This window comes from Chlamydomonas reinhardtii, chromosome 1 (genome assembly GCF_000002595.2).
Source record: "Chlamydomonas reinhardtii strain CC-503 cw92 mt+ chromosome 1, whole genome shotgun sequence".
NCBI lineage: Eukaryota > Viridiplantae > Chlorophyta > Chlorophyceae > Chlamydomonadales > Chlamydomonadaceae > Chlamydomonas > Chlamydomonas reinhardtii.
The window spans coordinates 692,786-709,672 of record NC_057004.1 but is presented as its reverse complement, the minus strand read 5'-3'; the positions used below and the strand labels follow the sequence as shown (position 1 = coordinate 709,672).

The window sequence follows — 16,887 nt, the reverse complement described above, 5'->3', positions numbered from 1 at the left end:
AAGTCCCCCCCTGATAAGGCGTCATAATTCTCGCACACATATTTGAACGGCACACATAACGGCGCGCCGGCACGTGGCAGCGAAGACATGTTGACATGGTGCAAGATGCCTGGAACGATGCGCCGATGCCGCCCATAGGCGCTAAGGTTAGCGAGTCCTGTGCGACAGCGGCTCAGAAGCTCAAGCATGCACTGATGGTCACGTCTTCCCTCAGACGACAGACGTTTCTAGCCTTGCCACACGCGCTTCGACTTCCTCTAGCGCGGCCTACACGAAACCGTCTTCGCGCCAATGCAGCAACCGTTGAATTCCGGTCACTCCGGTGACTGCTCTCGTCAAAGCGGTTTGGGGGCGGCGCCTGGACGAGAGAGAGAGAGAGAGAGAGAGTGTGTGTGTGTGTGTGTGTGTGTGTGTGTGTGTGTGTGTGTGTGTGTGTGTGTGTGTGTGTGTGTGTGTGTGTGTGTGTGTGTGTGTGTGTGTGTGTGTGTGTGTGTGTGTGTGTGTGTGTGTGTTGAGTGTGTTGAGTGTGTCTGAGGCCCCCGGTTAACCCCCGAAACCAGGAGAAGATGAGAAGGCCGCTGTCTGTAAACTCGTGTAAACTGCCAACGTGATCACATTAATGTCTGTTACTTCCGGTCATCACAAACTGGCTGCCAGGCTACAGCCCCAGCCCCCAGCGACCTATCAACCACCTAACTCTTATCACCCAAAGCGCACTCGTGTCACCTATCAACCACCTAACTCTCATCACCCGAAGCGCACTCGTCAGCCTATGTACGTCGTCCTGGGGCCAGGGCCAACACCCAAAGAACAGCTGTCCCTCATAAATGCTACATGAAATACTGTTACAGCCGCGCGCCACAACAACCTACAGCCCTAACCTACCACCGCCAGCAACTGAGCCGGTCCCCAGCACTCGGCCCGCAGTCGGTCAGTGCCAGCCGCGCACGTGCTGCCTGCACCGCAATTGGCGGCTGCCCGCAGCTGCCTCCTCCTGCCTCCTGCCGTGGCGGCCCGCTTCGCACGCTGGCACTCGGCACACGCCCATGCACATCGAGATCACGCATTCACGCCCTGCGCCCGCGCGCGCGCGCAAGAAAGAAAGAAAGACAGGCAGGTGCCACCCGCACCGCACCGTGCCGCCTCCATCACCCATGTGTGCTGCTGTGCGCTCGCACCGCTCGCCCGGGTCCCCCGCCTCCGCCGCCCGCCTGCATCACATCTCCGGTATGCCCATGTACATCAGTCACAGTCGTCCAACAGGCTGAGGTCCAACATCCGCGGCACCACCTCCCCCTCCTCCCTCCACCTCCGCCTCCCCCTCCTCCGCCTCCACCTCCTCCACCTCCGTCTCCGCCTCCAGGACCGCCGCGCTCGCGCCGCCACCGCGCGTGTCCGCCTCCGGAGCCGCCGCCCCCGCCCCCGGCCTCGTCGCCTGCAGGCCGCCGCCCGCGACGCCGCCCGCCGCCGCCAGGGCGCTGCGCGGCGGGCTGCGCGATACGCTGCCGCCCGCCGCCGCCTCCGCCGCCGCCCGCTGCTTGTGGACCTGCCACCTGCCGAAGAGCAGGGAGACACACACACACACACATACGTTTCATTCTAACTCACACATACATACAGGCGGAGGTCACTTCAGGTAACATCCGTAAACCGCTTGCTGCATCGCATATACTGTCATTTGCGCGACGTTTTCCTTGTGATTTTTAACACATTCATACACACAGAGGATGCGCTTTAACACAGAGGATGCATGCACGGTGTCGACCCTTTCCCTTTGTGCTTTCCTATTACAGAGGAGGTTGTGGGCGCGAGGTTGCCACATACGGGCTCTTCGGCCGCCAGCCGGCACCATCTTAGGGTTACGGGTGTGAATGCGAATGCCAATGCATTGCACCTCCCTACCTCCCTCCCTCACTCCCTTCCTCCCTCAGACTGGGTGGGCTTTCAGTTGATGGTGGGTTGGGCTCATTCCCTATCCGCCCTCTGCGTCCCCATCCCTCGCCACCCCTTCCCTTCCCTTCCCTTCCCTCCGCTCCCCTCCCCTCCCGTCCCCTCCCCTCCTCACTTGGCGCTGATGGCCTTCATGACCTCGCGTGTGGGTGTGCGCGGCGGCAGGCCGGCAGCCGTGGCCGCGAACTGGTCCCGCACATAGCTGGCGAAGGAGTTGGGAGCCTGGAGGGCCGGGGTGGGGGTGGGTTGGAGAGGGGTGGTCAGGAGGGGCAAGAGGAGGGGGACGTGTATGGCAGGCACAGCACCTTCCATACAGACGGCTCCACTGGCGGCGATCTGCCATAGTCGGCAGTCCCCCCCCCCCGCCTTCCCCTCTACCACCCTACCGCCTTCCCCTCTGCCAACCTTCCCCACACCCAGCCGTCTCTGCCCCTTCTCGCACCTTCTTTGCCGTGCTGCCCCCCGGCCGCGCCAGCTCGCGCCCCTCCGCGTCCGCCAGCTGCTGCCCGGTGCGCGGACAGAACTTGCCCAGGTACACCAGCCGGCTGCGGCAGTCGCTGTGAGGGGGGGGGCAAGGAGGAGGAGGGGAGGGGGGTTACATTCATGACTAATTAGGGGGGAAGGGGAGGGGGTGATAGGGGAAAGGGAGACAGTGTGCAATTGCGTGTTGTAGAGCACAAGGACAATAGACACGCATTGATAGCATGTGTGTGCAGGTGGGGTGTTAGTGTGTCACGGCTAGTCAACAAACAAGCCTCACTGCCTTGACGAGCCCCCTCCGCCCTACAAACCCAGCCGCAGCCTCCCCCCTCCACCCCACGCCTCTCCCCTCAATCTCGTCACCCTCTCTAGTTGGGAATGGCGCGACCAACCTCCTCCCCCCCCGACCTCCCTACGCCTTCACTTCTGAAGTAATCATCCTTCCCCCCCCCACACACACACTCCCGCGACCTCCCCCTCACCTGCACACGTGCTTCTTCACGTCGATGCACTTCATGTTGCGCCCGTACTCGCGCCCGCAGCCGCCCTGCTCGTCCGTGCAGCGCCACCTGAAGCGCGTGGCGCCCGCCGCCAGGTAGTCGTGGGTGCGGCTGATGGCCAGCGCGCCCGGCGGCTCGGCGGCCAGGATGGCGGCGCGCCAGCGCTCCCAGGCGGGGCCGTGCGGCGGCGAGTACTCGTGGCTGATGGCCCAGGCTGCGGCGCGACGTGGGGAGAACAAGGGATGGGTGGGGGTGTGTGGGTTGTAGATACCAGCCCAAGCTAAACCAGGGGGGGATGGGTGCGTGGGATGGGTGTTGGAGGGGTTGGTGGAGGTGTGTGGGGTGGGTGGGGGTGGGTGGGGGAGGGTGTGCGGAGCGGCGGGCATCAACCCCAGCAAGCGACCAGTAAGAGATGCGAGAATGCCGGACAGTGGGTGCGGGTGGTTGCGGGCGGGTTGGCGGGCAGAAGTTGAATGGGGTGTGAGTGGTGGGGCAGGCGGGGGTTACATTCATGCTTAGTCAAGAAAGTGGTAGGGGATGGTGGTATGGGGTGTGAGGGTTGGGGCCGGCGGGGGTGGGGCTGGCGGGGGTGGGGCAGGCGGGATTGGGTGGCTGTGCTCACCGGCCACGTGGCACATCTCGTGCGCCAGTGTGTTGCGCAGGCGGGTGAGGTCGGTGATCAGCAGCGGCGACAGGTCCAGGCGGGCGGGCACACGCCTGCAGGGCGGGCGGGGGGCGCGTGTGTGGGGCGTGTGCCAGTCATGTGCACGGGGGGGGGTACGGACGGCACGGTGCGTGCGCGCGGCGGTGGCGGGCTGGGCGGGTCGGCTGCCCCGGCAGGCGGGTGCCGCTGCGTGAAGCCGCCCCCCCCTCCAATACCCCTTGCGCCGCCCTGAATCATTTCCCCCACACCCCATTCGCTGGGCTCGGGCATCTGACCCCCACCCCACCCTTACAACGCCCTCCCCACCCTCCCACCACCCCTTCCCCCCATCCCAGCGCCCGCGCCCGCACCTGCTGCTGCCCGGCAGCTCCGGCTCGCTGACCACCTGGCCCGCAGTGCTGGTCATGCGCGCATTCCAGCGCAGAGGCAGCGCCGCCGGCAGCCGGCCCCCGAACACGCGCTCGTTCCAGCCCGCATACAGCCGCTCCGCAAGCCGTTTGCGCTCGGACAGGAAGCGTCGCCGCGCCGCCTCCGTCGCGTCGGCTGTGGCGGCGGCTGTAGCAGGGGCTGCAGGGGCGGCGGCCGTAGCAGGCGCGCCGGCGCCCTTGCGGGTGCCGGCGGCGCCGGCGCTGGTGGCGGGGGTGGCGGTAGGGGCCGCTGATGCGGGGCCGCGAGCAGGCGTGTGTGGTGGGGGCAAGGGGGGCCGCTGCGGGAGGCCGCGGCGGGCCGATGGCGGCAGCGGCGGCGGCGCCACCGCCCTCGCCATCGGGTCCTCCTCTTCCTCCTCTGTCGACTCCGCAGCCTCCTCCTCTTCGCTGCCGGTTGCCGACTCGGTCGCCGACTCCGTTGCCGAGGGCGAGTAGGCGGGCGAGGATGCGGTTGTGTCGCCGCCAGCGGAGGGCGAGGATGCAGATGCAGACGAGGGGGATGTCGAGGACGATGATAGCTTATAGGGGTCGGCAGGACGCCGCTGCCGCTGCCCGCCGGCGACCGGCGTGGCGGTGGTGGACACGCCCGCACCCGCGCCGCCCGCTCTCCGCCGCCCCGGCCGCACCACCACCACGAGCTCCTGCTCTACCTCCTCCTCTGTGCTCTCGCTGCTGACAGCGGTGCTAATCCCAGCAGCAACGGCAGTCTGAGGGCTCTCCGCACCCGTGGCGCCGTCGCTGTCGCTGTCGTACACAATCGCCCGGCGCCGCCGCCGGCCCGGCGTCTTGGCGCCACCGCCAGCATCCTTGCGCCGCTGCCGCTGCTGCTGCCGCCCTCCTGGCGGCGCGGCCGCAGCCTCCTCGTCCGAGGCCGTGTCTTCCGCCAGCCCCCTGTCGCTACTGCCGAGTGCGGCGTCCACGATGGCGGGTAGCGGCTGTAGCTGCGGCTCAGGCACCGCTGCTACAGGCGCAGTGCTGGCGGCAGTGCTGGCGGAAGCGGCGCCCCCCTGGTAAGCCTCCAGCAGGCCGGCGGGGTGGCGCCGCCGCGCGCCCGCCCCCGCCCCAGCCGCCGACTCATCGCCGCGAGCACTGCTGCCCCCGCCGCTGGCGCTGTCCGTGCTGGGCAGGCAGGTCAGGTCCATCACCTCCACACCGCCCGCCCCTGCGCCCGGCCCTGCTGCCGGCGCCGGTGTCAGGAACGAGGTGCACTGCTGGCCGCCGTCCTCCTCCTCGCCGTCCCAGCCACCTGATCCCTGAGCTGTCAGTGCCGTCCGGAAGTCGCTGCAGGACGTCGCGACGGCATCACTAAAGCCGGCGGAGGCAGGGGACAGCGACGGCCAGGCAGCCGCCGCCGCCGCCGCCGCGGCCCCCAGCGCTTCCAGCCTGGCCATGGGTCCAGGTCCAGCCTCGCCCACGCCCTCCGACCGGTCGGAAGCAGCCGGCGACACGCCGTCTTTTGGCGCAGGCCACTTGCTGCGTGTCCGCCGCGGCGGCCGAGCGGACGGCTGCGCCTGCTGCTGCGCCTGCGGCTGCGCTTGCTGCTGCTGCGCCTGCTGCTGCGCCTGCTGCTGCGCCTGCGGCTGCGCCTGCTGCTGCGCCTGGGCGCGGGCTGAGGCGGGCTCCGGCTGATCGCCATGAGCCGCCGACGGCGGCGCCACGACGGTCCCGGCGTCAGCAGCCCGGGAAGACAGAATCAGTTGCCGTAGCTGGCCCCCAAGCAGCTCCGCCGCAACGTCCAGCTCCGCCACAACGTCCAGCTCCGCGTCAAGCACCTCGCCGGTATCGCCGGTATCGCCGCCTACCGCCTCCACCTCCACCTCGGCTGCCGCCGCCGCCGCCGCCGCGGCATCCACCTCCTCCTGGATCCGCATGCCCGCCAACTGCCGCTCCAGCTGTACGGCTCCGTACAAATCGTACATCAGCCCGCCGCCGCCGCTGCTGTCGCCGCTGACGTCATCAACGCTGGCTGCCGCCGCTGCGGCCGCATCGCCAGCGACGTCGCGGCTGGCGCCCTGCCGCCGCCGGGGCACACGTGCCAGCTTAGCGACGTCCAACCCTCGGGCTTGGACGCCGCCGCCGCCGCCACCGCCGCCAAGACCCAGCGCCGCCACCGGCGCTGGTACCAACGGCGGGGCTGCGTCGGGCTGGCAGGGCGAAGCCCCGGCGCCGGCCTCCGCCCCGCTGACTGCCTCGTCTCCTTGCGTGTCCTCGCCCTCGCCCTCGCCCTCCCCCTCGGTAGCTGAGAAGAAGCTGGCCTCGCTGGCCGCCCCGGGGCTGAAGGCGGCGCCCGGGCTGGCTACCCCCGGACTGCCGCTGCCACTGCTGCGGCCACTGCCGGGACCGGGTGCGACCAGGTACGCCGCATCGCCAGGGCAGGCGGGCGCAACAGCGGCGGCATCAGGACCAGCAACGGCATCACCAGCAGCAACAGGTGAAGCAACAGGCGGAGCTGCCGTTCCCACCATCGGCCCAGCACAGGCGGCCGCTGTGGCCCCATGCACCTGGCCCCATGCAGCCGACCCGCTGGGTGCTTGCCCCACTGGTGCCACTGCTGCAGCCCCTGCCACCGCCGCGCCGCCCACACCCGCCGCCTCGCCATCGTCGTCATCCTCCTCCACCACCCGCCGCCGCGTCCGTGCGGGCTTGACGCTCCGCGCAAACGTCAGCGGCGCCTCATCGTCCTCCCCACTGCTGGCGCTGCTGCTACCACGGCCCCCAACTCCAGACGCCTTACGCCGCGTGGGACGGCCGCAGCCGCCGCCACCGCGCGGGCTACGTGTGCGCGAGCGGCCACTGGTGCTGGCATCACCGCCGCTGCGGTCCCGGCCTGCCGGCATCAGCTCCTGCGGCTCCTGCAGCAGACCTGCGGCCCCGGCCAGGCTTGGAACCGCCGCCGCCGCAGCTGCCGCCGTCAGCCCCGCTTCCCCGGGCGCCACGGGCGCACGCGGCGCCGGCACCTCCTCTGCGTGTGGGTCCAGAGCCACCGCCAGCCCTGCCATGGCGGCGGCGGGTGCTGCGCGCCCCCTGGCAGGAAGCGGGCCGGCACCACCGCCGCCGCCGCCGCCACCCACTGCAGCGTTGCGGCCGCTGCTCCCTGCTTGAGAGCCGGTGGGGCTGGCGCTGCGCAGTAGGGAGGCCAGCTCGAGGATGCCGCGCCTCCCCACGGCGCTGCGGCTGCCGCTGCCCACGCCGCCGCCAGCCGCTGCGAGCAGCCCAGGCGGGCGAGCCGAGACGGCCGCGGCCTTGCCGTCGCCGCCAGCCGCGGCTGCAGGCCCCGACCCGGGACCGCTGGTCTGCCCGGCACATGCCCAGCCGGCGGCGGCGCTCGGCGTGTTCGTGATGTTGAGGAAGGGCGCGGGATGCTGCTGCCGGCGGGGGCTGTTGTGTGCCACTCGGTGCGGCGGCGCGGGGGCCTCCGCGGCTGCAGGGCTGGCAGCGTCGCCGTGAGCATCCGCCTCCTCCTCGTCATCGGACAGGATGATGCGGCGGGGGCGCGGCGGGGCGCCTTTGCGCTGCGTGCGGCTGACCGTGAGCGGCTCTGCTTCGGGAGAGCTGCAGCTGGCGCTGGTGCTGCCTGCACCTCCGCAGCCGTGGCCTCCCTCCGGCAGCACGGGGCAAACCATGGCCGCACGCTGTGCCGGGGTCTGCTGCGAACATAACGCGCAAGGCAATCGGTTGGCAAGCCGGGTACGGGGGCTCAGCGCTGCCTATGGGATGGTTGCAATGCAAGCGCACCTGCCAAGCTTTATGCGCCTGCGGTTGAGGTGTGCCGAGCACTGGGAGCTGTGGTAACGAGCTGGCAGCACTCGGGCGCAGTGAGCCCGCCGTTGCGCATCGCACGCTCGGGGAGAGCGACTGCATGTCAGGCGCGTTCTCAAACATCAATCAAACTGCCCATTCCCATTAGAAAGTTTGAGGCACTGTAGCGAGCCCCGCGCTTGGCAGTCAACGAAATTTGTGCCGTGGAGCGCCACTCCGCTTGGCTTGCCTTCCCCGTATGCAATATTTCAAATATCTACCCCCCAAAATACAGTATGTACCCAGGCTTTTGCTAGCAAGACGCAAAACTGTTGCAAAGGCAAAGGGCACAAGAGTTGACAGCTAGCGAATTGCGCTGATAAGGTTGTACACAATTGTGACTGTGTGCATCCTCGCATCGCAAATGCCGAAAACCAGCGGTGTGCACAGTGTTGCGTGCCTTGCCCCCACCGACCCCCGCGGTTCACCCCCAGCCCCGGACTTCAGCTCCCTGACATATGAGCGAGCATGTTTGCCAGAATTTGCCAGCTATGCAAGCCTCAGGCAAGCAGTTGGCATGACAGGTGGTAATATGAAGCAGGCTATGCTGAGAATAACTGTTCAGAAGTTGAGGAGGGTAGGAAATCCGAAAAGTTGCCGGTGGCCTCTGGTTGTAAGGGTGAGCCGGGTACCCTGCCGAGCCAAATTTGGCTGCGTGCGCGGGGGTTTGAAGCTGCCTGGGGCGGGTCGCCGCGGCAGTCCAGATGCTTGCGCCGAGGAATGGCAGATGCCTGCGCGACGCCGCGCCATCAGCACGGATGCCTGCGCGAGTTCAGAAGTTGGACTTGCACGCAGGTCATGACGCTTAGAACACGAGCGCTGAACTCAGCTACTTTGTTCAGCTTCTTTCGTGCCCCCGGACTCAAAGCAGTTAGTTGGGCCTGCATGGAGTAGTCAGATCCGCCCCCATACCCTGTCAATCAAGCCATGTGAATACACATGCTGGGAACGGGCTTGCGACTATGCGGTCATCCAATTCAGTACTTATTACATGAAGCTTGCTGTGGTGATGTTTCTGAAGCAGTTACCATAAACTTCGCGACATGAGCGAACTAGAATTTCGAGACGCCGACGCTAAACGTATATTAGCCCTTGCCCCAACCAACAAATGGGCTATCTACGCAGCGAATGCCTTTACGCGGGCGTCAATAGTCGAGCGGACTCTCTTCCGCTCCGCTGACGAGCCGGCAGTCGCGCGCGGAATCCTCGACGAGCTCATTTCCCTCCAAGGTATGTGTGACTGTTCCCGGATGAAAAGTGTATGGTATGCCCCTGGTTCACGAGCATGAAGTTGCTGCTACAGCAGCAGCGGTGTTGTCAAAATCACTTATGTTCAGTCCGCGGTAGAAATTGTGGAGCTACCGCGAACATTGCAGAGCTGATTAGCAACTGTGGGGATTGCCGGAGCTGGGGCCGGGGCTGGGCTGGGGCCTTAGCGCCAGCGCAGGCCGACCCCGGCCCCTCGAATGCGCCGGGACTGGGTGCGTTCCGCGTAGCATCCAAGCCAAAGCGCCAAATCATGAACTTGCTAGGTGATATCTGAGACATGCGACAAAACTGGGCGGGGCCCGTAGCCCCGGTGTTCATGAATGCGGATGTTACAGAGGGGACAGTCCCAGCACCCGAAGGCGCCATCACATGCTATCAGGGCCCACCTTGACTCCACCAACCCCGACTTTGCTGCAAACCCTCCCGCGGTCAAAGCCCTTGTAACTCCGCGCACAGTGAGTCCTAGCCAACCCTCAACCCGCCAGAGCCCCACCGCTGTGCCTCAATGCCACAAGCCTAGGCACAGGAGTGCCGGGAAACGCCCCGGTGTTTATGGGACGTTGCACTTGTTTCTTCGCCAGGCCCGCACGTCGTACCGTCGCACCGTGTGTCCTGTGGCTGTTCCCTGGCGACATGCACTAATAGCAAGCTGGGCATTGAGCATGCCGCTGGAACCCAGTCGCGAGCGCAATGGCTTTTGACCTTGACCTTGTAGCGCACTTTCTTTTTTATTTACTCCGTGGCCCAAACCCGCACTCCACCTACAAAAGCATTGAGCCCGTGCAGCGGCACGCAATTCCCAAAGTTCCTAAAGTTCGCCGGTGATTTGACCTGGCTTGTTCTTGGGACTTGTGGCCCCCTACCACCACGGCAGCTGGCGGTTGGTTGTTGCTTGGCGGTTGGTTGCTGGTTGACATGAACCGGGCACGGGTCAGCAGGACGCACCCGTGGGGTTCCCAAGGAGTAGGGCTGGGTGGCCCCTCAAACTTCGTGCATTGCATGCAAAACGGCTAGATGCTTATTAACGACTTCCACAGCCGTGGAGTGCCGCCCAGGAGGTCGCTAGCACAGAATGCGGGCCTGAAAAAGGCGCATGCCGCACCACGCCGGAAGGCCTTGCCTCACCGCGCACAGGACGCACGCTTTGCTTGCCCCTCCCTGTCAGGGCTGAACTCCGTCCCACGTCATCCTGCGTGCGGCATCTTCAAGCTGCCTATCGTGCCCCAGGGCTCCATATATGTGCACATGCTCATTCAAGCTGCCGTCTCATTGGGATCCGTTCACGCCCGCATGCACGCGCGCGCGCACGCGCACGCACACACACACACACACACACACACACACACATACACACACACGCACACACACACACACACACACACACACACACACACACACACACACACACACACACACACACACATACACACACAGGTAGCTATTGATGAGCAACTCCGGCGCCGTCATCGGACGGGCTTTCGTTTCATTTCACACACACACACACACACACACACACACACACACACACACACACACACACACACACACACACACACACCGTCCCTGGACACTAGACCGCATTGAGCGTTCCCAGCAGCAGTTAGTTGCTAATCTGCATCTGCCGTTTGGCCGCTCTCGCGTCGTGCAGGTGGCGGAGTGCAGGCGGCGGCTGGCGTGGGCGTGGGGAGCGCGGCAGGAGTTGGTGAGGTTTTTTCTACGTGTATTGCACATATGCGCATTTAAAGTTAGCGTGACCTCCGCCTCTACTTCAGTCTTCAAAGTTCTCAATCATTCTCAATCGCCTTTGTGTGGGCCCAGGCGGCTCCTGTCATGCAGGCGCGGTGGCCGGACTGGGCGCAGGGAGCACGGCAGCTGACGGTGAGTTGTTGTTGGTTGGTTGTGATCGCTCTAACCGGGCACGGCTCATGGAGCCTCACCCGTGGGTTCTCAACATGCGAGCTGCTGGGAGACCCCTTAAGCTCCCTACATCACAGGGGCCCCTAGAGATGTTCTTGATGGGTAGCTTACATTGACTGACATTGTGACTGGGCTGACTGCAGGCACGACGACTTCCATGCAAGGTGCGGAGGCCGGGGGCGCTGGCCTGAAGAGGGGGAGGGGTTGGGGGAGGTGACAAAAGGGTACTGGGCCTTACACACTGGGGACGCCAGCGCATGGCGGATGAAGCGCTTGAGGCGGGTGGGCGTTTCACCAGCTGCTGCGGATAGGATTATGGCGGCAAAAGGTGCGGAGCGTGTTCTGCGAGGCCCTAGCAGGCCCTAGCAACTGCGCTTGCAGTAGCAGGAAGCACGCATGGGTGACATGGCATACAGCCCATGCAGAACGATTGACATGCGCTGGGATGGGACAGGACTGGGCCCTACAGGCCGAGGATGGTGCCTGCGGGCACCTAAAGGACCCCAAACCACCCTAGGAACCAAGGGGGGGTAGGCAATCATGTGAACGGTTTGTATGAAAGGGGTGGGTGGGTAAGGGTGGGTACAAACCAGCCAAAACTCATGCTAACCAAGCCGAACTAGTGGAGCACAGGCAGAGGTGATAAAACTTATAAGAGGGGGTTCACTGTAGAGAGCTCAAGCTGGCCCATCATTGCCCGGTCCACCTGTATGGCGGGGCAGGCTGCTGTGTGTCTTGTGCATTCGTTCACTCTGTACCCTAACACGGCTGATCAGCTGTGCCTTCACATGCCACCGCCGTGCATCAGGCGCGTCAGAGGGGCTGGCTACGGAGCAGATTGCTGGCCTGATGTCCGGCCTGGGTGCCGTGCTAACTGTGAGCTAAAAGGCAGGGAAGTCGCAACGCACCGGCCTTCCTTTGCCTTCTTTGCTCCATGCGCTCCAACTTCACGCCCACACCCCTGCCTCGTGATCGCAGAGACTCTCCGAGATGAAAATGGTCCTCGAGTATTTCATACCGTCGACAGTAACGGTCACTCCATCCCAGTGCTCGTCAGGGAAGCGCAACCAGATTGAGGGCCTGATGAGAATAAAGTATGACTACCGCCCGGACCTACTCGCGCCATGCTGCTTCGGCCATCTGCCAGTCTCGGCCGCATGCCCGCCTGCGTTTGAGTGGCCCAACCCCAGCAAAGAGGACGCGGAGGAAAACGTCACGAGTGCGCTCGCCTGCTTGGCAAAGTTGGCGCCTGAAGGTATGCGCCTGTGCACGCGGGCAGCAGGGGGCGTAGGCAGGAGGGGTGGCAGCGGGACGCAGCATGCAGGATGATGGGTTCGTAGTGCGTGCAGCGCTTACTGCGGTGGCTCACTACTGAGCGATACTTCTATATTTTGGATACCGGTATGTTTCTAGGCCAGGCGTGGGAGGGAGACTACGGTAGGCAAATGAGGGAGGTGCCAAGGCTGCACGGCTCCTGTCTCGCTTGGCACCGCCGTGCATACGGCGAGCAGCAAAGGCTTGCACTAAGGCCTGCCGGCCATCTCTGCGCGTCTGCCTCAGCGGGAAACCCTGAGTGTTTGCGCTGCCCCCCATGCACCATCCCGCCAATACGGCCTCACGGCTGCCTCGCTCTGCAGGCGTGGTTGTCCTGCCCGTTCAGGACATCACGTGGCTACAAGCCGAGGTTGTCATTGACAAGACCACCATTGAGATCTCCTCTGGCAGGACGGACTACATCTTCGTCACCAAGGCGGCATGGGCCAGGTGCCAGGAGGAATACGGCGCGAAGCTCCAAGGGCGCACACTCAAGGTCGACGCTGGCCACACCCCGTCTGAGGCGCTGCACTCTATGCTCGGTTCAATCTGCGGCTTGTACGAGGCCAAGTCCCCGGCCAGCATGCTGCATGACGGCGTGCCAAAAGTGCGCGCCCAGGCAGTGCTGGAGTACGTGGTGATCAACCAGATGGCGGAGTGGCCTGAAGGTGAGCACCAGTTGATGCACTCAACCTGCAAGTGGTTACACAGGCTGCACGGTCAGCGCATGTGGCTGCATAGGTTTGCTCATTGCGGGCAGACTCGCCCCCGCCCCGATGTTGGGGTGTTCAGTGTTCTAAGCCCGATCCCCACCGTTTGCTCGACGCAGACGACGTGGTCGTGCTGTTTGGCGACCTCAACACGCACTACGCGGTGCACGCTGGCCGCAACGACCCTGACCGCAACGCCAAGAGGTCCTTGCATGTGGCGGGCCCTGCCCGCCTTCAAGATGCGGCGGAAGGCTCCCCTGCCACGGCTGCGTACAGCCATCCGGCCAGCATAACTGCGGCCTTTCTGACTGCCCTTCTGTGCCCACGCGGGAATGACGCGACTGAAACGCGCATGGAAGGGGCCGGGAGCAGCGGGGGAGGAGGGACCGGCGGCAGCGGAGAAGGGGCGGGCGGCAACCAGCAGGGAGGTGACGCCACCTTCCACAGTGGAGGCGCCACCAATGCGCATGATGGAGGCGCCGGCCGCAGCAAGCAAGACGCCAGCGGCAGCGGAGGCGGCCCCACAGGCGGCAACAAGGACGCCCACAGCAGTGCAGGGGCTGCCGACCGGGGTGGTGAAGGGTCCGTTATCGGTGCGGACAGCTCCGATGAAGGAGGGGGCTTTGACGGTGATGAGGGGCTGCGGGAGGCGGCGCAGACAAATTGGGACGCGCAGGTCTTCATGTCGCTACTGCGCCTGCCCGAGGTGTACCAGGCGCTGGGGCTGAGCCAGCCGCCCACCTCCTTCCGGCCCCCGACTAAGGAGGAGTTCCTCGCGGGCTTCCGGCCCTGGGAGGAATAGCAAGGCACTTCGTTACGGCATGTCTGCTGTAGTAGCTGACAGCGGCAGGGCGGGGCAGCGGCGGTGGGGCTGGGTAGTACGCAGCGGCGCTAACATCACACGCAGGGCCACGGCGGGGCGGGGGCCGGGCAGGGACGCGGCGGCGATGGCTAGGGGTTTCATAGGTGTGGCGGGCGGGTTCCGGCGGCCACAGCTGTGGTGTAGCCTGTGGCAATCAGCTGCGGGTGGGCGGGCCGCCAGCCAGCCGGAAGGGGCTGTACATGATGCGCAATGATGCTTGTCTGTTTTCCTTTTTCCTGCGTGCTTGACTTGGAGCGCCTGTATGCGTGGAGCAAGTGGAGCAGGCTGTGACCGCATGCCTGGAACCTCGCATTGGGCTGCATTGGGACTCGCAGCCGTGCAGGGGGCGGCGGGGGGATGCCGCGGGGGCTCTTGGATGTCCTGTTATGTCGATTCAAGCGGTTGCCGATGCGGCCAGGTCTTTATTTCGTGGAGTTCACCGTCATATAGGCAGTTGCGGCGTGCATGTGCAGTATCATAGCTGTTCCGTGTGGCGATGAAGCTCAGTACCTCGGTGGGATTTTGTTTGGCTCGTCAGGCGCAACCCATTGAGTCTGTGTGTGGTTAGTGTGCAGCTGACAGGCCAAGTAAGGGCGTGGGGAGTGTGGCAGGAGCTGGTCAGTCGGTGTTACAACGGCCCAGGGATCTGCTCATTTCCTGATTCATCCCTGCGACTACTCACAATGACTGCTGATTCATGTTGCAGCAGCTGGGCAGAGGTCGAATCTGCGTGTTGTTGCTGATGCCAGCCGTATGCCAGCGATCGTGCCGCATTAACGTATTGTACGTCATTGGTGCCTTGGACACGCGTGTGCTGTAGAGAGCGAGAGCGAGGGCGTGGGCTGAGCCGGTGAGGCGGGCGCTGGTGGGACAGGTGCGGGCGCCAGTGGCTGTCACGACCTAGTGTGTGCAGCTTGCTGTTGATGATGAAAGCTGTGTTGGCGCGCGAATGCCATGCTGACTGCTGACGACTAGTCGTGGGCTAAGGCCTAAGGCGACAGGCAGGAAAGCTATTCAGCATGTTACCGTAGTGTTACAAAAGGTTTCGGGAAACTACGGGAGAGGCCCCGAATCTGTTTCCCGAACCTATTTAATAGTTATTAATGGCCCTGGCTTCCCGAAAATAAATATCAACAGCACGAAAATTGAATTTTCGCGGGCGCGCTCCGCGCGCCAGGGTGGGGGGTGCGGACAGCGCTCGTATCTTACGAAGGCAGGAGCGGCGTCAGTGGCCGAATTCCTTAAAATGGCTTCGTTTAGTTGACGAAACAGGCTGCCGCCGCTTCGGGCCCCCGTACAGGGGCCGCCTTTAAGGATGCGAATTACAATTGAAGGGACAGTCCGACAAGCGGGGGTACACCGTACCCACGCCGCGAGGGACCGTCTCCGGCCCAGAGAGAAACACCCACCCCCTGGCTGACTGCCGACCTTCATAGCGTTACGCGCATGAGTCGAAGCCAAGCCGAAGCCCGCCAAAGCCCCACCGCCACGTAACACCCCTCATCTCGTTTAGGTCTTTTGGCGGCAGGGCCAACGCAAAACAAGGCACGACAGGCCAGTGGTCTGCCGACAGCCCCATCAAACGCAAGCACCACACAAATATCACGTCCGAAGACGATGGCTGGCGTCAGAGACGCGCAATGTCTTGGCCCGAAGGCCCATGTCTGATAGTCTGTGCCGAGGCACAACTGGAACCGGAAGCCAAGCCGAAACACCACCAAGCCACAGCACACCACAGCCCCTCGCAAAGGGCGCACCACCCACCATCCGTCCAACCAACGACCCAGGCCGACCCTCCACACAAGCCCCAGCGGCACTCGGAGACGAGAAGAGCCAACAGTCGCCCGGGCGCCCGGGCAACAGCCGCCCGTGCACACACACCCCAAACCCGGGACTACCCGACTGCGGTCACCACGCGCCTACCACGCACCGTTCGCAAAGACAAATAGCAGCACACACTGTTACAAGGTCATTCACCCCCAAAATTTTTCCGGGGGCTCCGCCCCCGACCCTGCTGTCGACACCGACACGACACGCCCACTCCTCCCCTGCTTCCCGCCGACCCAACCTCACTATCCCGCCAGGGGAACCCCTGTCTCCCGCCGTCAACACCCATAGATACAGCCCATTGAGCCTTCTTACCATATGCCACGCAGGTTTCGGCCGTGGAGTAGCCGCTGGAACCCCCTGTCCTTGGCCAAAAGTGGCCGAAATCCCCAAAATGTCTTCGTCTGTTTGCCGAAAGACCCCCCAAGATCCCGTGCGTTTTGGCCGAAATTCCAAGTCAATATCAAAATATCTCGGTCCCGGTGATGCTGTTTTTGCCTTTGTAATCAGCCATGATGACAGGTGGCGGGTCCAGCACGTTCAGGAGCGGGCGTGCAGCTTGGGCACGGAATGCGCCGTGCAGGGGTGGGGGGGGGGACGGGGGGAAGCGAGCATTAATTCTGCAGCATAAATCTGATGCTTTTGAGCCCTGAACCTTTGAGGCCGTGAAAAGCCATCTAGCAACGTGCTTAGGCGGCAGGTTGCCGCCGGCAACAACGCGGTTCGGGCCAGGGAAGGTCACGAGGGAGGTGACAGGCGAGGTGTGCCGCGGGGGTGAGTGGGGTCGGAACGGGTCCGACACAGGCGACCGGAGACCAGCGACGAAGCGGTTGTCGGCGGTTCGTAGCCGTCTCCGTGATGTCGCCCCGTGAATTGCGAAGCGATCATGTTGTTGTGCACTAATTTGCCGTTGATATGTAGGGGCCAAAGCAACTGTCCCTTATTCATGTCGCTGATCAGCCCCTTTCTGCGTGCGTTCTTCGCTGTAAAAATCCTTATATATATTGTATGGTGTAACGCGACTACTTTGCAGGGCTATCGTGTGCCCATGCAGCGCTTGCAAAGCGCTTGCCTCGCAAGCGAGCTAGCGCTGCCCCATTGAAGGATTGTGCCGTTCATGTTATCATGCATCGATTGTTGTATCTGATCAGGGCAAAGCTGCAGAAAC

At 64.2% G+C, this 16,887-nt stretch overlaps 2 protein-coding genes across 3 annotated transcripts; one reads left to right on the top strand and one right to left on the bottom strand.

Moving 5' to 3' along the window:
- Positions 1–585: 585 nt before the first annotated feature.
- On the bottom strand, positions 586–8,117 carry CHLRE_01g003700v5 (uncharacterized protein). The gene is made up of 7 exons (XM_043058156.1): positions 7,758–8,117; positions 3,945–7,669; positions 3,553–3,647; positions 2,913–3,144; positions 2,393–2,507; positions 2,066–2,172; positions 586–1,553 (listed from the first exon to the last, which is right to left on the bottom strand). The coding sequence occupies exons 2-7, from the start codon at positions 7,643–7,645 to the stop codon at positions 1,247–1,249; spliced, it is 4,557 nt and encodes a 1,518-aa protein (XP_042928070.1). The 5' UTR covers positions 7,646–7,669; positions 7,758–8,117; the 3' UTR covers positions 586–1,246.
- A 656-nt stretch (positions 8,118–8,773) lies between these two features.
- Positions 8,774–15,023, top strand: CHLRE_01g003650v5 (uncharacterized protein). Of its 2 annotated transcripts, none has more exons than XM_043058154.1 (8): positions 8,774–9,050; positions 10,738–10,791; positions 10,908–10,967; positions 11,150–11,170; positions 11,815–11,882; positions 11,985–12,261; positions 12,644–12,988; positions 13,150–15,023. In XM_043058154.1, the coding sequence occupies exons 1-8, from the start codon at positions 8,864–8,866 to the stop codon at positions 13,830–13,832; spliced, it is 1,695 nt and encodes a 564-aa protein (XP_042928068.1). In that variant the 5' UTR covers positions 8,774–8,863; the 3' UTR covers positions 13,833–15,023. Both variants share the same exon structure in this region, with proteins under 2 accessions (XP_042928068.1, XP_042928069.1).
- The last annotated feature ends 1,864 nt before the right edge of the window (positions 15,024–16,887 follow it).